The sequence below is a fragment of the Zalophus californianus genome, chromosome 12 (assembly GCF_009762305.2).
Source record: "Zalophus californianus isolate mZalCal1 chromosome 12, mZalCal1.pri.v2, whole genome shotgun sequence".
In the NCBI taxonomy this organism is placed as follows: Eukaryota; Metazoa; Chordata; class Mammalia; order Carnivora; family Otariidae; genus Zalophus; species Zalophus californianus.
In genome coordinates, this window is record NC_045606.1 from 106,871,649 (window position 1) to 106,888,066 (window position 16,418).

Sequence of the window (16,418 nt, forward strand, 5' to 3'; positions counted from 1 at the left end):
TTATGATAACTATCTTTGTAGGTAAACTTTTCCTTTATTTCTAGCTCCTCAGGTTGGAGTCCTAGAATGGGATTTCAGGATAAGAGTATAAAGCAAACAGTGCTGAGTTCCAAGTCTGCAATGGCATGTGCCCACTTCACAGGTGTGAAGACTGAAAATCTTTGCAGTAAATTTCCTGCAAGAGCCATGTCAAATCATCTGCCTTTGAACTTAACTTTATGTGATACCTTCCTTCTCTAAAAAGTGCTCAGAACACTTTGTTTCTAATTCGCTTGTACCACTTAGATTCTGCTCTGGAGAAAACTTAACTGGTATTTGATTTGACTTTTAATTCACAGCCATCAAGAAACAAGCTACTGCACACAAGTGACTGCTAGCTCTTTAGGTTTCAATAAAGTTAAAAAATGTTGAAGGACATTAAAACACATACTAAGGAAGGCTTCTACGAGAGGCAACAAAGAAGTAGCTTCTCGACTACCTCCCCCCAGGCAGCTGCCTAAGGACCAGGAGAGCAGCCAGAGAGGCCAGGACCCGGAGCACCGAGACCCCAGTAAGAAGAAAGGCCCCAAGACGTGCCCTCCCTCCAGCCTCCACCTTGGTCTCGCCTTGTGAGGCCACTACCTACACAGAGATTAGAAAGAGATTCAGATACTGGCATTTTAAGATACGGGACTCTCTTACTCAGATTAATATATTCAAAATAATTGATGAAGAGGTGGAGAATTTTATTAAAGAATGGAATTGATTACAAAAATCAAATGGAAAGTTGAAAACTCAAAAAGAACCCTGAAATTAACAATCAAAATGGCTGAGTCTGATATTAGATACAAGAAATGAGAGTACCATGAAATAGAAAAGAGATCGGTAGAATATGTATAGGCTTCAGTAGAGAGAAACAAAATAATGGAAAGTGATGTAGGGTTTGAAGCCAACAGCCACGAAAGAATTCTTGAGACGTCTTCTGTGCAAAAAGGTGGTTTTATTAAAGCCTGGGTACAGGACACGTGGGCAAAAAGAGCTGCACTGGGGCAACGTCCACAAGAGCCAAACCGTGGGAAGAGCCCAGATGTCCATCGACAGATGAATGGATAAAGAAGAAGTGGTATATATACACAATGGAATATTATGCAGCCATCAAAAGGAATGAGATCTTGCCATTTGCAACGACGTGGATGGAACTGGAGGGTGTTATGCTGAGTGAAATAAGTCAATCAGAGAAAGACATGTATCCTATGACCTCACTGATATGAGGAATTCTTAATCTCAGGAAACAAACTGAGGGTTGCTGGAGTGGTGGGGGGTGTGAGGGATGGGGTGGCTGGGTGATAGACATTGGGGAGGGTATGTGCTATGGTGAGCGCTGTGAATTGTGCAAGACTGTTGAATCACAGATCTGTACTTCTGAAACAAATAATGCAATATGTGTTTAAAAAAAAAAGAAGAAGAAGATAGCAGGAAGGGAAGAATGAAGGTGAGTAAGTCAGAGGGGGAGACGAACCATGAGAGACGATGGACTCTGAAAAACAAACTGAGGGCTCTAGAGGGGAGGGGGCTGGGGGGATGGGTTAGCCCGGTGATGGGTATTAAAGAGGGAGCATTCTGCGTGGAGCACTGGGTGTTATGCACAATGAATCATGGAACACTACATCAAAAACTAATGATGTAATGTATGGTGATTAACATAACAATAAAAAATTAAAAAAAAAAAGAGCTGCACTGGGGTTGTGAGGAGTGGTCCATTATATACTTTCAAGTCAGGAGGGGGTTAGGGACAGCGTAAGTCTCTAAGGAATTTGGAAGCAGGTTTCCAGGACCTTGAGGAGGCTGGCTGTTGTTAGGAAAGGGCCATTTACTACTGTCTAGTCAAACCGTAGTCGTGAGACCTTCAGATGTGTACGGGTGGGCCATGTGCTTGGAGGATGATTGCCAACATGGATCTTGGGGGGTAAAGATAAAGGAAGTTTTCAAAGTAATTTCTTTAATTTTTTTTCTAAATTTTATTATGTTATGTTAGTCACCATACAATACATCATTAGTTTGTTTTTTCTTTAAAGATTTTATTTATTCATTTGCGAGAGAGACAGAGAGAGAACAAGCAGGGGGAGGGGCAGAGGGAGAGGGAGAAGCAGACTCCTTGCTGAGCAAGGAGCCCGATGCGGGACTTGATCCCAGGACCCTGGGATCATTACCTGACCCGAAGGCAGACACTTAACCAACTGAGCCGCCCAGACCCACATCATTAGTTTTTGATGTAGTAATTTCTACATGTTAAAGTAGACTCAGGATCCTGGGGGTCAGGCTAAGATTGCCTATTGCCCTTAGCAAAATATTAACAACCAGTCATCCCTAGAGGAAGGTCACTCTGCCTGTTTCAAGGACTTGTCAGTGGGCTGTAGGTGGTAAGGAAATATAATAGTTTTTCTTCTGCCTTTGTTTCCCACATCAGGAAGTATAGAAACAGAGTAGGAGATATATGGGGAATGGTGAAAACACTGTTGAACACATAAGAATGGAGTTTCAGAAGGAAAGGAGAGACAATAAGGTAAAAGCAACATTTAGAGAATACTAGCTAAGAATTTTTGGAAACGAAAAAAATAATGAGACTAAAGAAATGCCATTAACCCCAAGAAGGACAAATACAAAGCAAACCACATTGAGTCCCATGATAGTGTCACTGCTGAAAACCAAAGACAAGTAAAAAAAGCTTCTAAGCACCCCAAGAAAAAAGATATCTTCCTTCAGTGGAACAGTGATGAGACTGGCTGCTGACTTTTTTTTTTTTTTTAAGATTTTATTTACTTATTTGAGAGAGAGAGAGAGAGAGAGAACAAGCCGAGGAGAGAGGCAGAGGGAGATGGAGAGGCAGGCTCCCCGGTGAATAGGGAGCCCAGTGTGGGGCTCGATCACAGGACCCTGGGATCATGACCTGAGTCAAACACGGACGCTTCACCGACTGAGCCACCCCGGCGTCCTAGGCTGCTAACTTTTAAAAAGAAAAATGATGTTCATTTTTAGTGTGATGAGAGAAAAAACTGCCAAGAAAGAATTCAATACTCTCAAAAATATCCTCAAATGAGGCAAAATTAAGATGATTTCAGGTGATCAAAAACCATGAGCCCTCATTATCAGTAGGCCTGTGCTGAAGGAAATCCTACAGGGGGTTTGCAGGCAGAAGGAAGATGACCCCGATGAAGACACAGGAGGAAGGGAGAGCCTCGGGAAAGATAAACACATGGCATCTCCAAGTAACCACTGACCGTAAACGACAGCTATAATGCCTACGGCCTTAAAATAGACGTCAGATTAAAATACATTACAATAACACAAAAGGCATGAGGGGGTAAATGGAATGAAAATGTTGTCAAGTCTTGAATTGACTGGGAAGTGGAAAAAAAGTGATTGGAGGTTAACTCCTATGAGACAAGGATGTGTGGCAATTTTGGGAGATGCCTAGAAGCAGCAGAACAAAATGTATAACTGACAGTCTGAAAGGGGAAAATTGGAATAATAAAAGGAAACATGAGATGAGTGTGAAAGCCTGCCCCTCCCCCCAAGAAGCCGGTGTCTGTCCCCCACGCTGGCCTGTGCCCACTGCTCCTCATGGGGGCTGGGCTCATCTCTCAAAGACCTCTGCTCTCTGCTTTCTCCTCCTCACTCTCTCCTGCCCATGTCTTCCCCTGAGTGGGGTCTGGGATTTATGGCGGTCTCTCAGACATGAGCATACACTCACTCCAGTTAGCAAGCCGTCCAAATAAATTATGTTTGCTGAGTTTCTGAGTGATGCTCTCTTCATCACTCATTGCTCTTTGTAAAATCTCACTTCCAAGTATGGATCTACACAGGACGATGGATGTAGCTGAAATTGGGGCTTCCAGAGAAACTACGCTGGAATCTGCTCCTTTCTGGCGGCTGGAAATGGAACCCCAGTTCCTGAAGGTGAGATGGTGAAAAGAGGTGTGGGCAGCACCTTTCTGGGCTGTCCTGCTCTAACTGGTAACATGGGGACAGGAACAGCACTGACCTACGGGAGCTGCCGTGGGGACTACTTTAATGAACACCTATACAACGTGCAGCGTGGTGTGTGTTGTCAGCAATCTGGGCTTGTGGGGACCGGAGCTACGTTGTCAGGTGCCTGGACCTCCAAGACGGTGGCTGCAAGGACTGCCCAGTGAGTCCCACGCAAAACTAGGTGGTGTGTTTGTGATCCCAGTCTACGCTGAGATTTGGACCTGCCTTAGGAGACAAGTTGCTCTGTTTCTCTGTGTGTAAAATAAGAGTGTGGTTACTTAATGCTTTCTTAGCTATGGGGCTATTATGGACAGTAGATGCTTCATGGTTGTAAAGAGTTGTTTCCTGGGTAAAATTTCCAGGATGACGAAGTTATTTTTAGAATACGGAGTTTGGAATTGACACTTGTGGCATCGGACAGGCAAGCACAGCTGATGGACGGAGGCAGGAAGGTTCGAGTCTCTGTGGCCCAGGAGGAAGGCAGACCTGCGAACCGTACACCAGCTCCCGGCACTGGTCCCAGCAGCCAGGACACACCGAACACGGCAGAAGGACATACACAGCAGGTGTCACCAGTAGGTGACTAAGGATGTGCGCGTAGGGAACACTGTTTGATATGCATGAAACCATTTGAGATTCTCTTATAGACCAACATCCACATTTGCAATAATTCAAAATACCCGTAGGCTGGCTAATTAAATATGTCATGCATCGCCAATCCCAGGTGAACTGCCGATGTCAAGAACATGGATTGTTCAATATGGGGGCTCTTTAAAACTAAGCTGTAACTTTTCCAGTTCAAGTTACCCTGTGCCAGCTTACCTCCCTAACTTTTTCCTTTCTTTTTTTTTATCTTCAACAATTTGAAGATTTAAAAATGCATAGTAAAAAACAGAAGATAGTAGAATAGAATAGATATTAATGTTGCACAAGAGTTTCTATTCTTTTCTTTCCAGAACTAGAATATGATGGACTGTCCCCACATTTTCCAAAGTATAAGCTCTTCATTACAGCTGCTGACTTACTCTTTCTGAGGATTCCCACCCTCCTGATGGAGTTGAGATGCCTGGAAAGTATATTACAGTTGATGGGTTTCTCAGCTACAACAGTCTTTACTTGTTTATTTCCAAGTATGGATCTCCTAATGGATTATCTGTTGGTTTCTGAAATATTCCATTTGTTATATTTTTGTTTTTATCTGAATACTGTAATTTATTTCAACAATACTGTGATATATTTCAACATGTGAAATATATTTGCATAAAGAGAAATAAGACCTGTGGTGATCAAATTCCTGTTAAAATAAGAGGAATATTATCTGGTTTATTTAGTGCTGGGGATATTCAAGTCACAGATTTAGTCCTGAATATACTTATTAGCTTTTCCTAGACAGACACTTCTGTTCTGAAACCAAAGCCTCTACCTTTAACCCCAACCAACCAGCTGTATACACTGCATGTCATTAGTTACCAAAAAGACCTACTGGAGGTTCGGTTGGGTGGGAACTCTAACTGCACAGCAGGGAAAAAACTGGCAAAATTCAGAGTGCTTCCCACACGCCACATAGCTTCATTAGCACCCACACTTTGCAGATCACAGAGAGGTTAAGTAATTTGTCCAAGGTCACACAGCGACTGAGAGACTGACCCAGGATTCGAATCCAGGCATCTGGCTCCTGCCTTCATACTCTTGAACACATTATAGTGTCTCTTGACCCTCTTAGCACCAATGGGCAAGATCACGTTTCTTCCGTATTTTCAAAGGATTTGCATAATGGCTAAGTATTTAGTAAACAGCAGTTGAACTGAATTCTTATAGCCAAAGTCAGTATTATCTCTTTATATAAGAAATGCAGAGTATTTAAACAAAAATGTAAATATTAGCATCATATTTCACACCAGCATTCTCCAAGGGAGTTTTATTGGTTTAACACACAGAGAGAGGGCTTGGAGACAGAGAATTTCTTTCCTCTTCTGATGGGCCTAAGTGGCTTAAACAGCAGAATTGCTCATTTCTGATACTTACCTGAAGAGGCAAAGAATTATGCTTCCGGTTGTAAGGGAAATCAGAGAGACACTGTAGCCCAGCGTGTAAATGGCCTTCACCAGAATGTAGAACGTAATCTACAAAGAGGGAACAAAACAGCTGTGAGGTTTTGGTGGTCAGCACTGGACCAAGCAATGCTTCCTTCACGCGGGCCCTCGCTGCCTGTCTCGGGGCACACCAGACAGCGTCAGCCCACCTCCATTCTGAACCCAAACATTTTATTCTCTCTAAATGCCCACCTATTTCCTTAAAATTCATTCTGAGTGACTGTGTGGAGCAGGGAGAGGGATGACCTGGGGGGTCCCCAACTTCGCTCTCTGATCACTATTAAATATGTCATGCATCACAAACCCGAGGTCAACTGCCGATGTCAAGAATATGAAATAAGCTGAAATTTTTCTAAAAAACATTTTCTAAAAATAAGCTGAAACCAGAGGGGGCTTGGAGGGGTGCTTCCCATGAGAGAGCCCCAGAAACCACAGGGGACTGCTTTGAAAATATGTCCTGACCTAACTGGGTTTTGCTGCTCTAGACCCCGTGAGGAGTGAGCACCCAGGGGACATTCCGCACTGGCCCTGATTTCTCCATATCCCTGTTCACACCAGCTTAGTGTAAACTCTAGAGAGGGGATGGTGCCCACCGAGCCGATCCCCAGCCCTGGGGTCAGCCAGCAAACACTGGGGTAGGAGGGACGGCCTTACTCCTGTAGCTTCGTGGGGCTTGGCAGCATCTGTAGGTCAGTGGACCCCTGCACCCACCGTCCAGGCCCATTGTCGTTCTTTACCATCAAGGTGATGCCCTTTTGAGGAGAGCTTTCCCCTCCCTATTACCCTTACTACTGAAGACTCAATATGGCTAATGACATATTTCAGAAGTAAACTACAAAATTTGGAAAAAATGAATTTCTAGTTAATATTTAATGATAAAATGAAATTAATTGGTATAGCCTCTCAAATAGTTCAGGCAATCAAGGTCAGCATGAAGCTTGATCGGGTAAGCTAATGTATTAATCTGATTTTAGAAGGGTTTTTCCTTGTTAAACCTCAAGGTCCCGTTGTCATTCTTTTTAGCTCAAGAAGAGAGGAGATGTCATGCTGGCATTCTGAAAACGTCCTTGAAAACTCGAATTTTAAGTCTTTGTCCACATCCTATATTCTGTTCTGAGTGAGAGATTATAAATAGGACTGGGGCATCCTGAGCAGCTTTTCACCATTTTGTCTTGTGATCAGAGCTCACATTAAATAACTGGAAAAGGCAATATTTCAAACCTACCAAAAGCATAGAAAACAATATATCATACTTAACGAGTACATATCATGTATCTAATATACCCATAACATGTAATACAAACTATACATGTAATAACAGATAGTATCTATAATATACCTACCAACAATCTCCAACCAGAGGGACAACTGAGCAAGACGGCGGGGAGACCCCAGGTAGCCGCTTCCCTGACGCTGGGGTGCTGGCACCCAGGGTGCCCCCACAGGGCGTGGGCACGACCTTGCACTGTTCCGACCTTTCTGATGAGTTCTCTTCTATGCGTGGACTGCACGTAACTTTTTTTTCATCACCCCTCAACTGTGTCGTCTGTTATCCAGTATTGGCTTCACGTGTTTTTAGTCCTTCGGCCTAATTGTACCACTGCTCTAAACGGTCAGTCTTTGCTGGGTTCCCTTGTTTGCTCATTCCTTGATTGTTGCTTCATCCTTTCTCGATTCTCAGTTCTTTTTTCTGTCTTCATTTTACCCCTGAAGCCCATTTCCTGGGCATTTTTAGTAAGAGTCTGCTGATTGTGGATCCTGTCGGCTTGTTTTCTGACACGTCTCTTTCCCTCGTATTTCCGAGGGGACATTCCTCTTCTCCAGGCCCTGGGAAGGTATCTGCCGCCTGCCCTGTGGCTTGCACGTGCATGGGCCATCGGGCCTCGATCTCCAGCATCTTCTGGCAGCTGTGGGGTTCTCTATGTATGTGGGGTGGTCAGGCTCTCCGAATTGGACAACGGGTGGCTCGCTCGAGCTGTCACCCACTGCATCTTCTCCGGCCAAGCCTGCAGTCACACTGACCTCCTGCCCCGAGCGGCGCTGTCTCCTGCCCGTCCTCCTGGCTGCAGCCGCTCCTGTGCCCTTGGAGCCCACACTCCCCATCCCAGAACTCCGGTACCTAAGTCTGAGTTCCTGTGTCATGTATCTTCTTGACTTTCATGTTTAGGTCTACTTTTTCCCATATAAGGTCTGGTAAGAGCATCTCGTTCTAGGTTTATATTTTTAATTTCCACTTTTTTTTTTTAACATTTCAAATGCACTTATTTGCATTCTATGCCTGATGACTCCATTATCTGAAGTTCTGAGGATGTAATCTGTTTGTCATCTGCTGACTTTCACTCACAGTGGCTTTTTCTTGGTGTGGTCTGTGCATTTGGAATATAAGCTTGTCTTCGGAGTGGACCTATGGGAATTTGTAAGGTCTTGGCAAAGATGCTTCCTTCCAGGAGCACCTGTGTTCACTTCTGCCAGGTACCCCCCCACTGCTTCCATTCAGGACTCCTTACATGAGTGTGTCAGCTCAGAGCTGCCATACCACGCACAAGACAGAAATGGGAAAACCCAACCTGCAGGAGGGCATGCCCGTGGTGACAGATTTTTAGATTTTCCTCCTGGAAAGTGAAGTTTCCCTGTCACATCCATGGTCAGATTTTTGGTCTAGCTCTCAACTCCAGCCGCCCACCACCATCCACACATGCATGCTGCTCATCCCAGCTCTTCATAATGATCCAGCAGTTGCCCCAGAAACCACCCGCCCCTGCTGCCTGGCACCTGATTCTCAGCTCTTTTATTGAGATTTTTTTTACTTTCTTGAAATCTCAGCTGTGCGTTTTAAAGCAACACTGTTATACTTTAGCATTTTTGAGTGATTTGTACTGGGAATTTTTTACCTCCAATTTCTTATAGAAGATTTTTATTTCTTGCTGAACGTATTTGGTATTACTGGTTAATTTAATTCATTCTGTTCAACACATTTACTCAGTGCTTAATTGGAACCAGACACTGAGGAAGGTGTCTTGGGAACAGGATGAGTGAGAGAGAAGGGTCCCGCCCATGAGGAACTCATAGACATATTTTCACCACTGGACTGACTGTCCCAGGAGATAATGCATGAGCTAGTAATTGAGATAGGTATAAATTAAAACATTTTTTCTGTGTTCACTTAAAAAAAAAGAATCTCCACATTTCAATTTATATTACTTTCCTTAAAGATGGTTTAGATTTTACATTTCTCATGTTTTCAGTCATTTAAGAAGGCTTAATCTGGTTATTTGCAAATTGCCTCTGTTAAGGGCTTTGAGAAGCAGAGTACACTCCAGGGCAAGCTAGAAACCTCAAATAAAAGGCAGCACTGGGGAAGCTTTACCAGAACAGAACGCAAAACAACCACGTAACAACTGAGCAACGCCAGAACCAAGGCTAAAGGCCACAGAATTATGTGCAGTGCTTAAGAGACAGGAAACTTTCTCACAGCCAACTTTTAAGAGAATGAGGCATATCACAAGAAAACAATCTGGGGTCTTTGCTCAAGGAGGCAGGATGAACAACTTTTGGGGTTTTTCTGTGTACATCTAAATCTCCTGTATTGCTACCTATGTGGACAGAACTGAAGACTAAGAATTACTGTTTAGAACACGAACCCTAAAGAACCATGTGGAGTTCTCCATCTTTAATGCAATTTAAATTTATTTTCATTAGCAGTGGCTAAAACCAGCTACGTGGTTTCAAGAACTGCACAGTGGGTCTGCACGGTGCTTTTGTTTCTGGGCTCCAGGACCTTCCCAGCCTCTGCCTCCTGAATCAGCTTCCTTCCCCCACCCTCAGAGACCTGCTTTCTCCTCTTGGTGGGGCCACGATGTTAGGATCCATACCAGTGTTTCTCCCAGTGTGACCCCCCAGACCAGCAGTAACAGCATCACTTGGGGACTTGTCCAAATGCAAACTCTCAGACCCCACCTGTCCCTGCCTGCCCCAGGACCAGAAGCCTGCAGTGATTCTGATGTGGCTCGTTCCAGAACCTCTGGTCTACACCACAGACAGAATTAAAATGTACATAAGACCTTTCCTGTGCCTGCCGAAAACCCTCCACAGAGCCCCTTTGCTTGTGAGCAAAACTGTGTGCCCCCATGAGGCAGCTGCCAGCCCCTCCTCACACTCGGGTCCCTCTAACAAGAGGGCAGCCTCCGCTTGCTCCCTTCATTGCTATGCGCAGGCTGTGTCTTAGCATTTCCACCCTGGTTCTCCTACCCACCGCTCAGCATTTGTATCAGGGCCCTTCCTCTGGGGAGCTGCCCGCCCAGGCTCTGCCCTGCCCTCACCAGGTCACACTGTGGTGGCTGGAGCTCCCTGAAGCAACCAATCTTGTCCCCGTCTGCACCCAGCCCCCAGTGGGCCGCCGGGAACTGGAGATTGCAAAGCTTTACGGTTTTCAGACCTCTCCTTACCACGTCACCTGATCTGTGGTGAACTAGGAGGCTAGCATGATGGCCTCTGCCCAGCAGAGAGGGCAGCCACAGTCAGAAGGGGGCACTGGATAAGTGGGAAAGCACATCCTAGCGTTGGAGGATCCAGGTTTGGACCCCCGGCGCTGTGTCACGTCTCTGTCCTTTGCCCATAAAACAGGAAAGACAATAGTGACAGCACTCCCTTTTTGTTAAGGACACTTTTACTTCATACTCGTCCAGGAAGCTGACAGTAGCAGGCCCTGAACTTTGGGGCTTCCGCTGAGGTTTCTCACGGCAGCGTCTGGGGTTACGTCAGGATGAGCGGAGAACTCATTAAACACAGCAGGTAGACAGGCGTGAAGTGACTGAGCGTGGGGCCTCCAGAGCAGAAGACAAGGCCATCCCTGCCTAGTGGACGCAAACTTCTTCCAGAACAAGCTCTCCTGGGGGCTCTGATCTCTCAGATCCTGTTTCTTGCACCTCTTCCCCATTTTCCTAAGACTACAGAGGGCTCAGGCCCACTCAGCTGCAGTTCTGCTCTCTGAAGGCCTCTGTTCATGGGGCATTGATAGGAAAGTAAGGACCAAATGGTATTGCTCCAGAACAGCCTATAAATTATTAAAACCCTGCCATCCGAAAACAAGGGTGAAACCTAAAAACCCAGTTGCTCATGGATCTAGCCACTGTGGGTCAATCAAGTGGGTTAACCGACTTTGTTCTCCAGTGACTAGATGTAATGGCTTTCCTACTCTTAGCTTCAAGCATGGTGCTGGAACCGAACAGCTGGGCCTGATGCAGAGCGAGAGCCGGGGTCAGGGGGCCTCGTGAGGGACATGACCGCGTCCGAGGCAGCTGTGCCAGGAAGCCGGTGGAGCTGAGGGTACAGGGCCCTGGCTTGCCGCCCCCGGGAGTGCTGGGTGGTTGGTGACAAGGAGGCCTCCCCATTTAAAGAGATCTCAGGTGAAGAGGGCCTTGATGTCTGATGCTTCAGGAACCTGTGATTTCATTTTCCATCAGGAACAAACATTTGCTTTTATATGTAATTTTATATGTATCTTTAATGTTGTATTCTTTCCCCCTTCTGGACAGATCCTGCGAAGCACAGCCTTCATAGGCATGGAGGGAAAATGCCCGGCAGGAGAGCCTGGCCAGTGGAGGTATTTTCTCCCAAGCAAAGAAGTCGTGATGCTTTCTTGCACAGAAAGGGTTGTCAATACTCCTTGGGTCCTGAGTGCCACAGCGCAGGGTGACCAAATGGCCGAGTTCCACACCCTTCAGTCGGAGGACTGGACAACCCTGGGTCCCCTGCGGATGCAGAGCCACGTGTTAGGATCACACGTTTGAGGCTGATTTACTTGGAAAAGACCTTCATCACCATCATCACAAATCAGGAAGATAAAACAGTCCAGCAACGCTTCCCCTTTTCAATACTTCTGAGGGGCCTGAATGGCCCCTGAGGCCCTGGAGGGGCGGGTGGTGGGGACCCTCTGCTCTGAGTCACTTCCGAGTTGGGCAGGCAAATTCTATGCTCAGCTTTCAGTTGGTGTTCCTGCCTGGGAGGTGGCAATGTCCCAGAAAGAGGCCGGGCTGGCCCTTCTCTGCCATCCCGTCACCGGGGACTGCTTCCTGACCCTCACAGCAAGCGTGTTGGACTGGTGATGTCTATAGCCTTTTCTCATTCCATGAATGCACGTCTGTGCTGGAGCTGCAATGCAGACAGAGCCCTTCTCAGGGAACACTGAGGGCCCAGCCAATGTTTTCCAAACAGTGAGTCATAACTAGGGTGACCACACACTGATTTGCCCAGGCCGGGCCTGGCTTGCATCTGGTGTCCGGAGTCATTATTAATAGCTCCTCCTTTCTCTCTCAAGAGGCCAGGTTTGGCTGACATATGATACAGTCACCCTATTATAACCTATTAGTAGGTTATGCAATCAATTTAGTGGGCAGAGACCAACATTTAAAGAAGAGTAGCATAGAAAATGTGGTTTTGTGAAATGTTTGTGCTGGGTTGTGGTATGAAATGGATTTCCAGCTGTGCACTTTAACCAAAGGCATTGAAAGACTGTTGGCTAGACCAGAGACTCCTGACTCAGCCCAGCACAGTCTTAGAAGCTTTCTGGTAAAAGCCATGCCCACCTATTACCTCTCCCTTCAGCAAAGTCAAGAGACAGACACTCAGCTGTGTTCTACTCTCCTGAACCTACAGATGCCTTCATCACATGCATCGCTGCCTGGAAAACAATGGTTTCTCCCAGAACCTGCTTAGTAATGATTTACCTGCTCATCAACAAGTACCCCTTTGCATCGGGGGCAGGAAAAACACCACTGAAGCTCAGATAGCTTCTTCTTAGGATAGGCCCCACTTGAATTAGAAGGCACAGTTCCTGTCCTCAGGGTGCGTAAGTCCTGTCAGGTGAACAAGACCAAAACACACCTGCAAAACGAATGAGTAAGAGCTAACCTGCATTTCTAACTCCGAATTCAGACTGAATGGCCAAGGCATGAGCAGGGCCAAGAAGAGGTGGGTGGGGGGAGCTGGTAGAGGGGCACTCGGCGGGGAGGAGAAGCATGTTCTCCAGGCTGCAGGGGTGGGGTGGGCGCCACTGGCCAGGAGGAACGGGACATCTGGGCCCCCAAGAGACAACATCAACACTGGTGACACTTCTCCTGACTCCAGGACTCGTGCGTGCACGCGGACTCACACAGCCCAACTCCCCGTGTGGTGGCGGGCAAGGCCTGAGGGCTGTGCTTGCTTCATGCTAAAGGACATGCAAGGGTAGGGTGCCAGTCCAGGGGCCTTCACTTTGGGGTGGTTTCTGGGGTTGTGGCAGGATTCCGGGAGGCTGTGGACCAGCAGCCCTCTGTCAGATTACAAGGAGGTGCCTCTTCTCGCCATAAAGAGCGGAAACCTGAGGCTTTTTTTGTTTGTTTATTTATTTATTTATTTAAGATTTATTTATTTGTTGGGGGAGGGGCAGAGGGAGAGAGAGAGAATCCCAAGCAGACTCCCTGCTGAGCACAGAATCTATGGGCGGGGCTTGATCTCATGACCCCCAAGGGTCAGACGCCTAACCGACAGCACCACCTAGGTGCCCCAAGGCTTTCTTTGAAACAAATGTGTTAGAGATCGTTGGAAACTACCACCTATTTATGGGAAATGTGGTCCACAGTTCCATTTATTTCCCTAGTGCACAGCAAGACATCAAAGCCCCATTCCCAAGACGTACTCCTGGTCTCAAGACTCAGGATGAAGCTCACAATCACCCATTGTAAATTTTCCTCTTGCTAGTTATTGGCAAAATATCTTTTAAGACCCAGGTATTCTACTAAAGCCATTCTGCTTAGGGGACTATAACAATTCTCAAGACAGTGGTGGAGTGTTCTGCAATTTACAAAATGTAACACAAAATTCATTCACTTCTCCCAACAACCTTGGGAAGGAAGCAGACTGAATATTATCACCATGTTCCCATTAACAGACGAGGAACCTGAACCCCAGGAGGGGAGAAGCAAGTTTAAGGACACGGGACCCTCAAGTTGTGGAGCCAAGACTCCAGCCTGAACCCCATGGTGTCATCCCCCAAGAGAGACCACAGTTACTCTTTTGTTTTGATTTTTTTTCTTTAAGAGGAATCAGTTCTGCATGTAAGGAGTTTGGAAGTTGCCACTGAATTCTGGTAACGAATGAAAGTCTGAACAAACTGAAAAACCAACCACTTTTCTTGGATCTGCAAGATAGGAGAGGACACAGGACCGGCGGCTGCCCCATAACTGGAGAGACAGACAGGTGGTCAACGGGAGTCACTGCTTGCCAGGGCAGCATCACGAGACTTACTACTGATGCAGCTGCATCCATCGAGACAGCCTGGCATTGGTGGGCAAAGGGGTCAGTGGAACAGAATGGAGCCTGAACAGAGATCCACATAAGTACCAGCACTGACATTTGACAACGGAGCAGAGGCAATTCAGTGGCGGAAGCACAATGTCCTTGTCACATCTACTAGAACCAGTGGGCATCCCCATGCAAAACAGGAATTGAGACTCAGACCTCAGAGCTGCACAAATGTTAATGCAGAATGGATCACAGATCCGAATGTAAAACATAAACCTAGGAAATGCCTGTTAGATGCAGAGGAGAGAACCAAGAAGACCCTGGGTGTGGCGATGCCTTCACAGACACAGCACCAGAGACAAGGTCCACGAAATTAAGAGCTGATACGCTGGACTCATTAAAACTAAACTTCTGCTCTGCGATCGACCATGGCAGAGAGTGAGAAGACAAGTGCAGACTGGAGATGATGAAGGACTGTCACTCAAAACACACAAAGAACTCTCAAAACTCAACTGTAAGAAAAGAAACAACCTCACTTAAAAAAAAAAATGGGCCAAACACCTTACTAGACACCTCACCAAAGAACATGTACAGAGGGTAAGTAAGCTCATGGAGAGATGCTCCACATGAGGGCACAGACCGTGGTCTCCATGGAACGGTGCTTGCGCTCCTGGGATCAACACCTACAGCTCACAGGACAGTGGGTTCTCCCTCTGGCTCAGGCCTATGTTCCATGAACACACAAGACCACGGGTTCATTGCCTTCTGCATCTGCTTCTCCCGGTCAGAAATGCTGATAACAACGGTGCTGTGTCTCACGGCTTGTTGGGGGGTTAAATAAGATAGTTCACAGAGAGCTTAATAAATGCTCTTAGTAAGTGATTTATGTTACTTGGTTTGATTTTATAATGAAAACCATTTTTATAATGAAAGAGGTTTTAAAGATTATTAATCCAATGACCCAAGTCGTCCTCATTCAGGTGAAGAAATACTTCTCAAGCTTCCTCTGTACACGTGCTGCGTTCACAGACAAGGTCCGAACATGCTGGAGAGGGGTCTCCTGTTCCCCATCCAGCCCAGACTGGCCCTGCAGTGGAAGGGCAGGGGCCCCGAGCCAGAGCCTCCCAGCAGCTGCTTCTGGGTGGTCAGAGGCACAGCCCCAGCCTTCGGAGAAAGTGGAGGAGCCCTGAGCTGTAACTTAGGGGCCTTTCTAGTCGTGGATGCTTCACTTTCAGAGTCATGGGGAGACAGGCACGGGTCCCCCCTGGAACCATCAGAGACACCTGGGCATTTGGGACAGGTGTTGACTCCATTTGGGAGCTGGGCTCCACAGCTCAGGGGTCACAGGAAGGCCCCTCAGGGAGCTCAGTGCTAATGAGTTAGGAGCCGCCACGTGCGCGTGTGTGTGCATGCGGCCAGCATCCCACGCCTTCCTCCCCTCCCCTGTGAGGTCACCAGCTCTCCTGAGGAAGGAGCAGACACCTGGAAAATGCCTCTTGAGAGCTCAGGTGCCCCGTGGGGTGGCGGGTGCATCCAACACTGTCTGAGACCGCTATTCTGAATAAAGGCTGCTTTCCCGGAGAAACTCTGCATTGTTATTTCGCTTGGAGCCCGCGGTGATAATGGCAATGTGATTTTGCAGCTTGTTCACGTGCAGCTGCAGGGGTGACATTTTAAGGAGGAGGGGCGCTGGGGGGCAGGGGCCGCTCCTTCATTTAAGTCACTACATGGAATGTTCCTTTGTTGGTGTGGAGGGCTCGGACGAAAAAAATGACTTTCTTTTTAAAATCCAAATATGACATTTCTGAGGTAAACAGCCATGGATATTTTGGAGCATTTTATCCCACTGAGACCTGAATGTCATTGTGAGAAGCATCGGACTAACCCCAACAGACAGCCGTTTATAGAATCACAGGCCCGTATTCTTCAGAAACACAATGTTGTGCGAGAGAAATACAGAGGAATGTTCCAGATTTTGAAACCCCTGAAGAGTCACGACAAGCTTGTACCGGGACCTGGACAGGATTGGGGCCCAGA

General features: G+C 46.7%; 1 protein-coding gene across 2 annotated transcripts in view; it reads right to left on the reverse strand.

The window, feature by feature from the left end:
- The window catches only part of VIPR2 (vasoactive intestinal peptide receptor 2), a 66,372-nt gene that overhangs the window by 14,361 nt on the left and 35,593 nt on the right, over positions 1-16,418 (reverse strand). For both annotated transcript variants that reach the window (XM_027573744.2, XM_027573743.2), the window contains exon 5: positions 6,034-6,131. In XM_027573744.2, the coding sequence (XP_027429545.1) occupies positions 6,034-6,131 (98 nt within the window). The remainder of the gene's footprint in view (positions 1-6,033; positions 6,132-16,418) is intronic.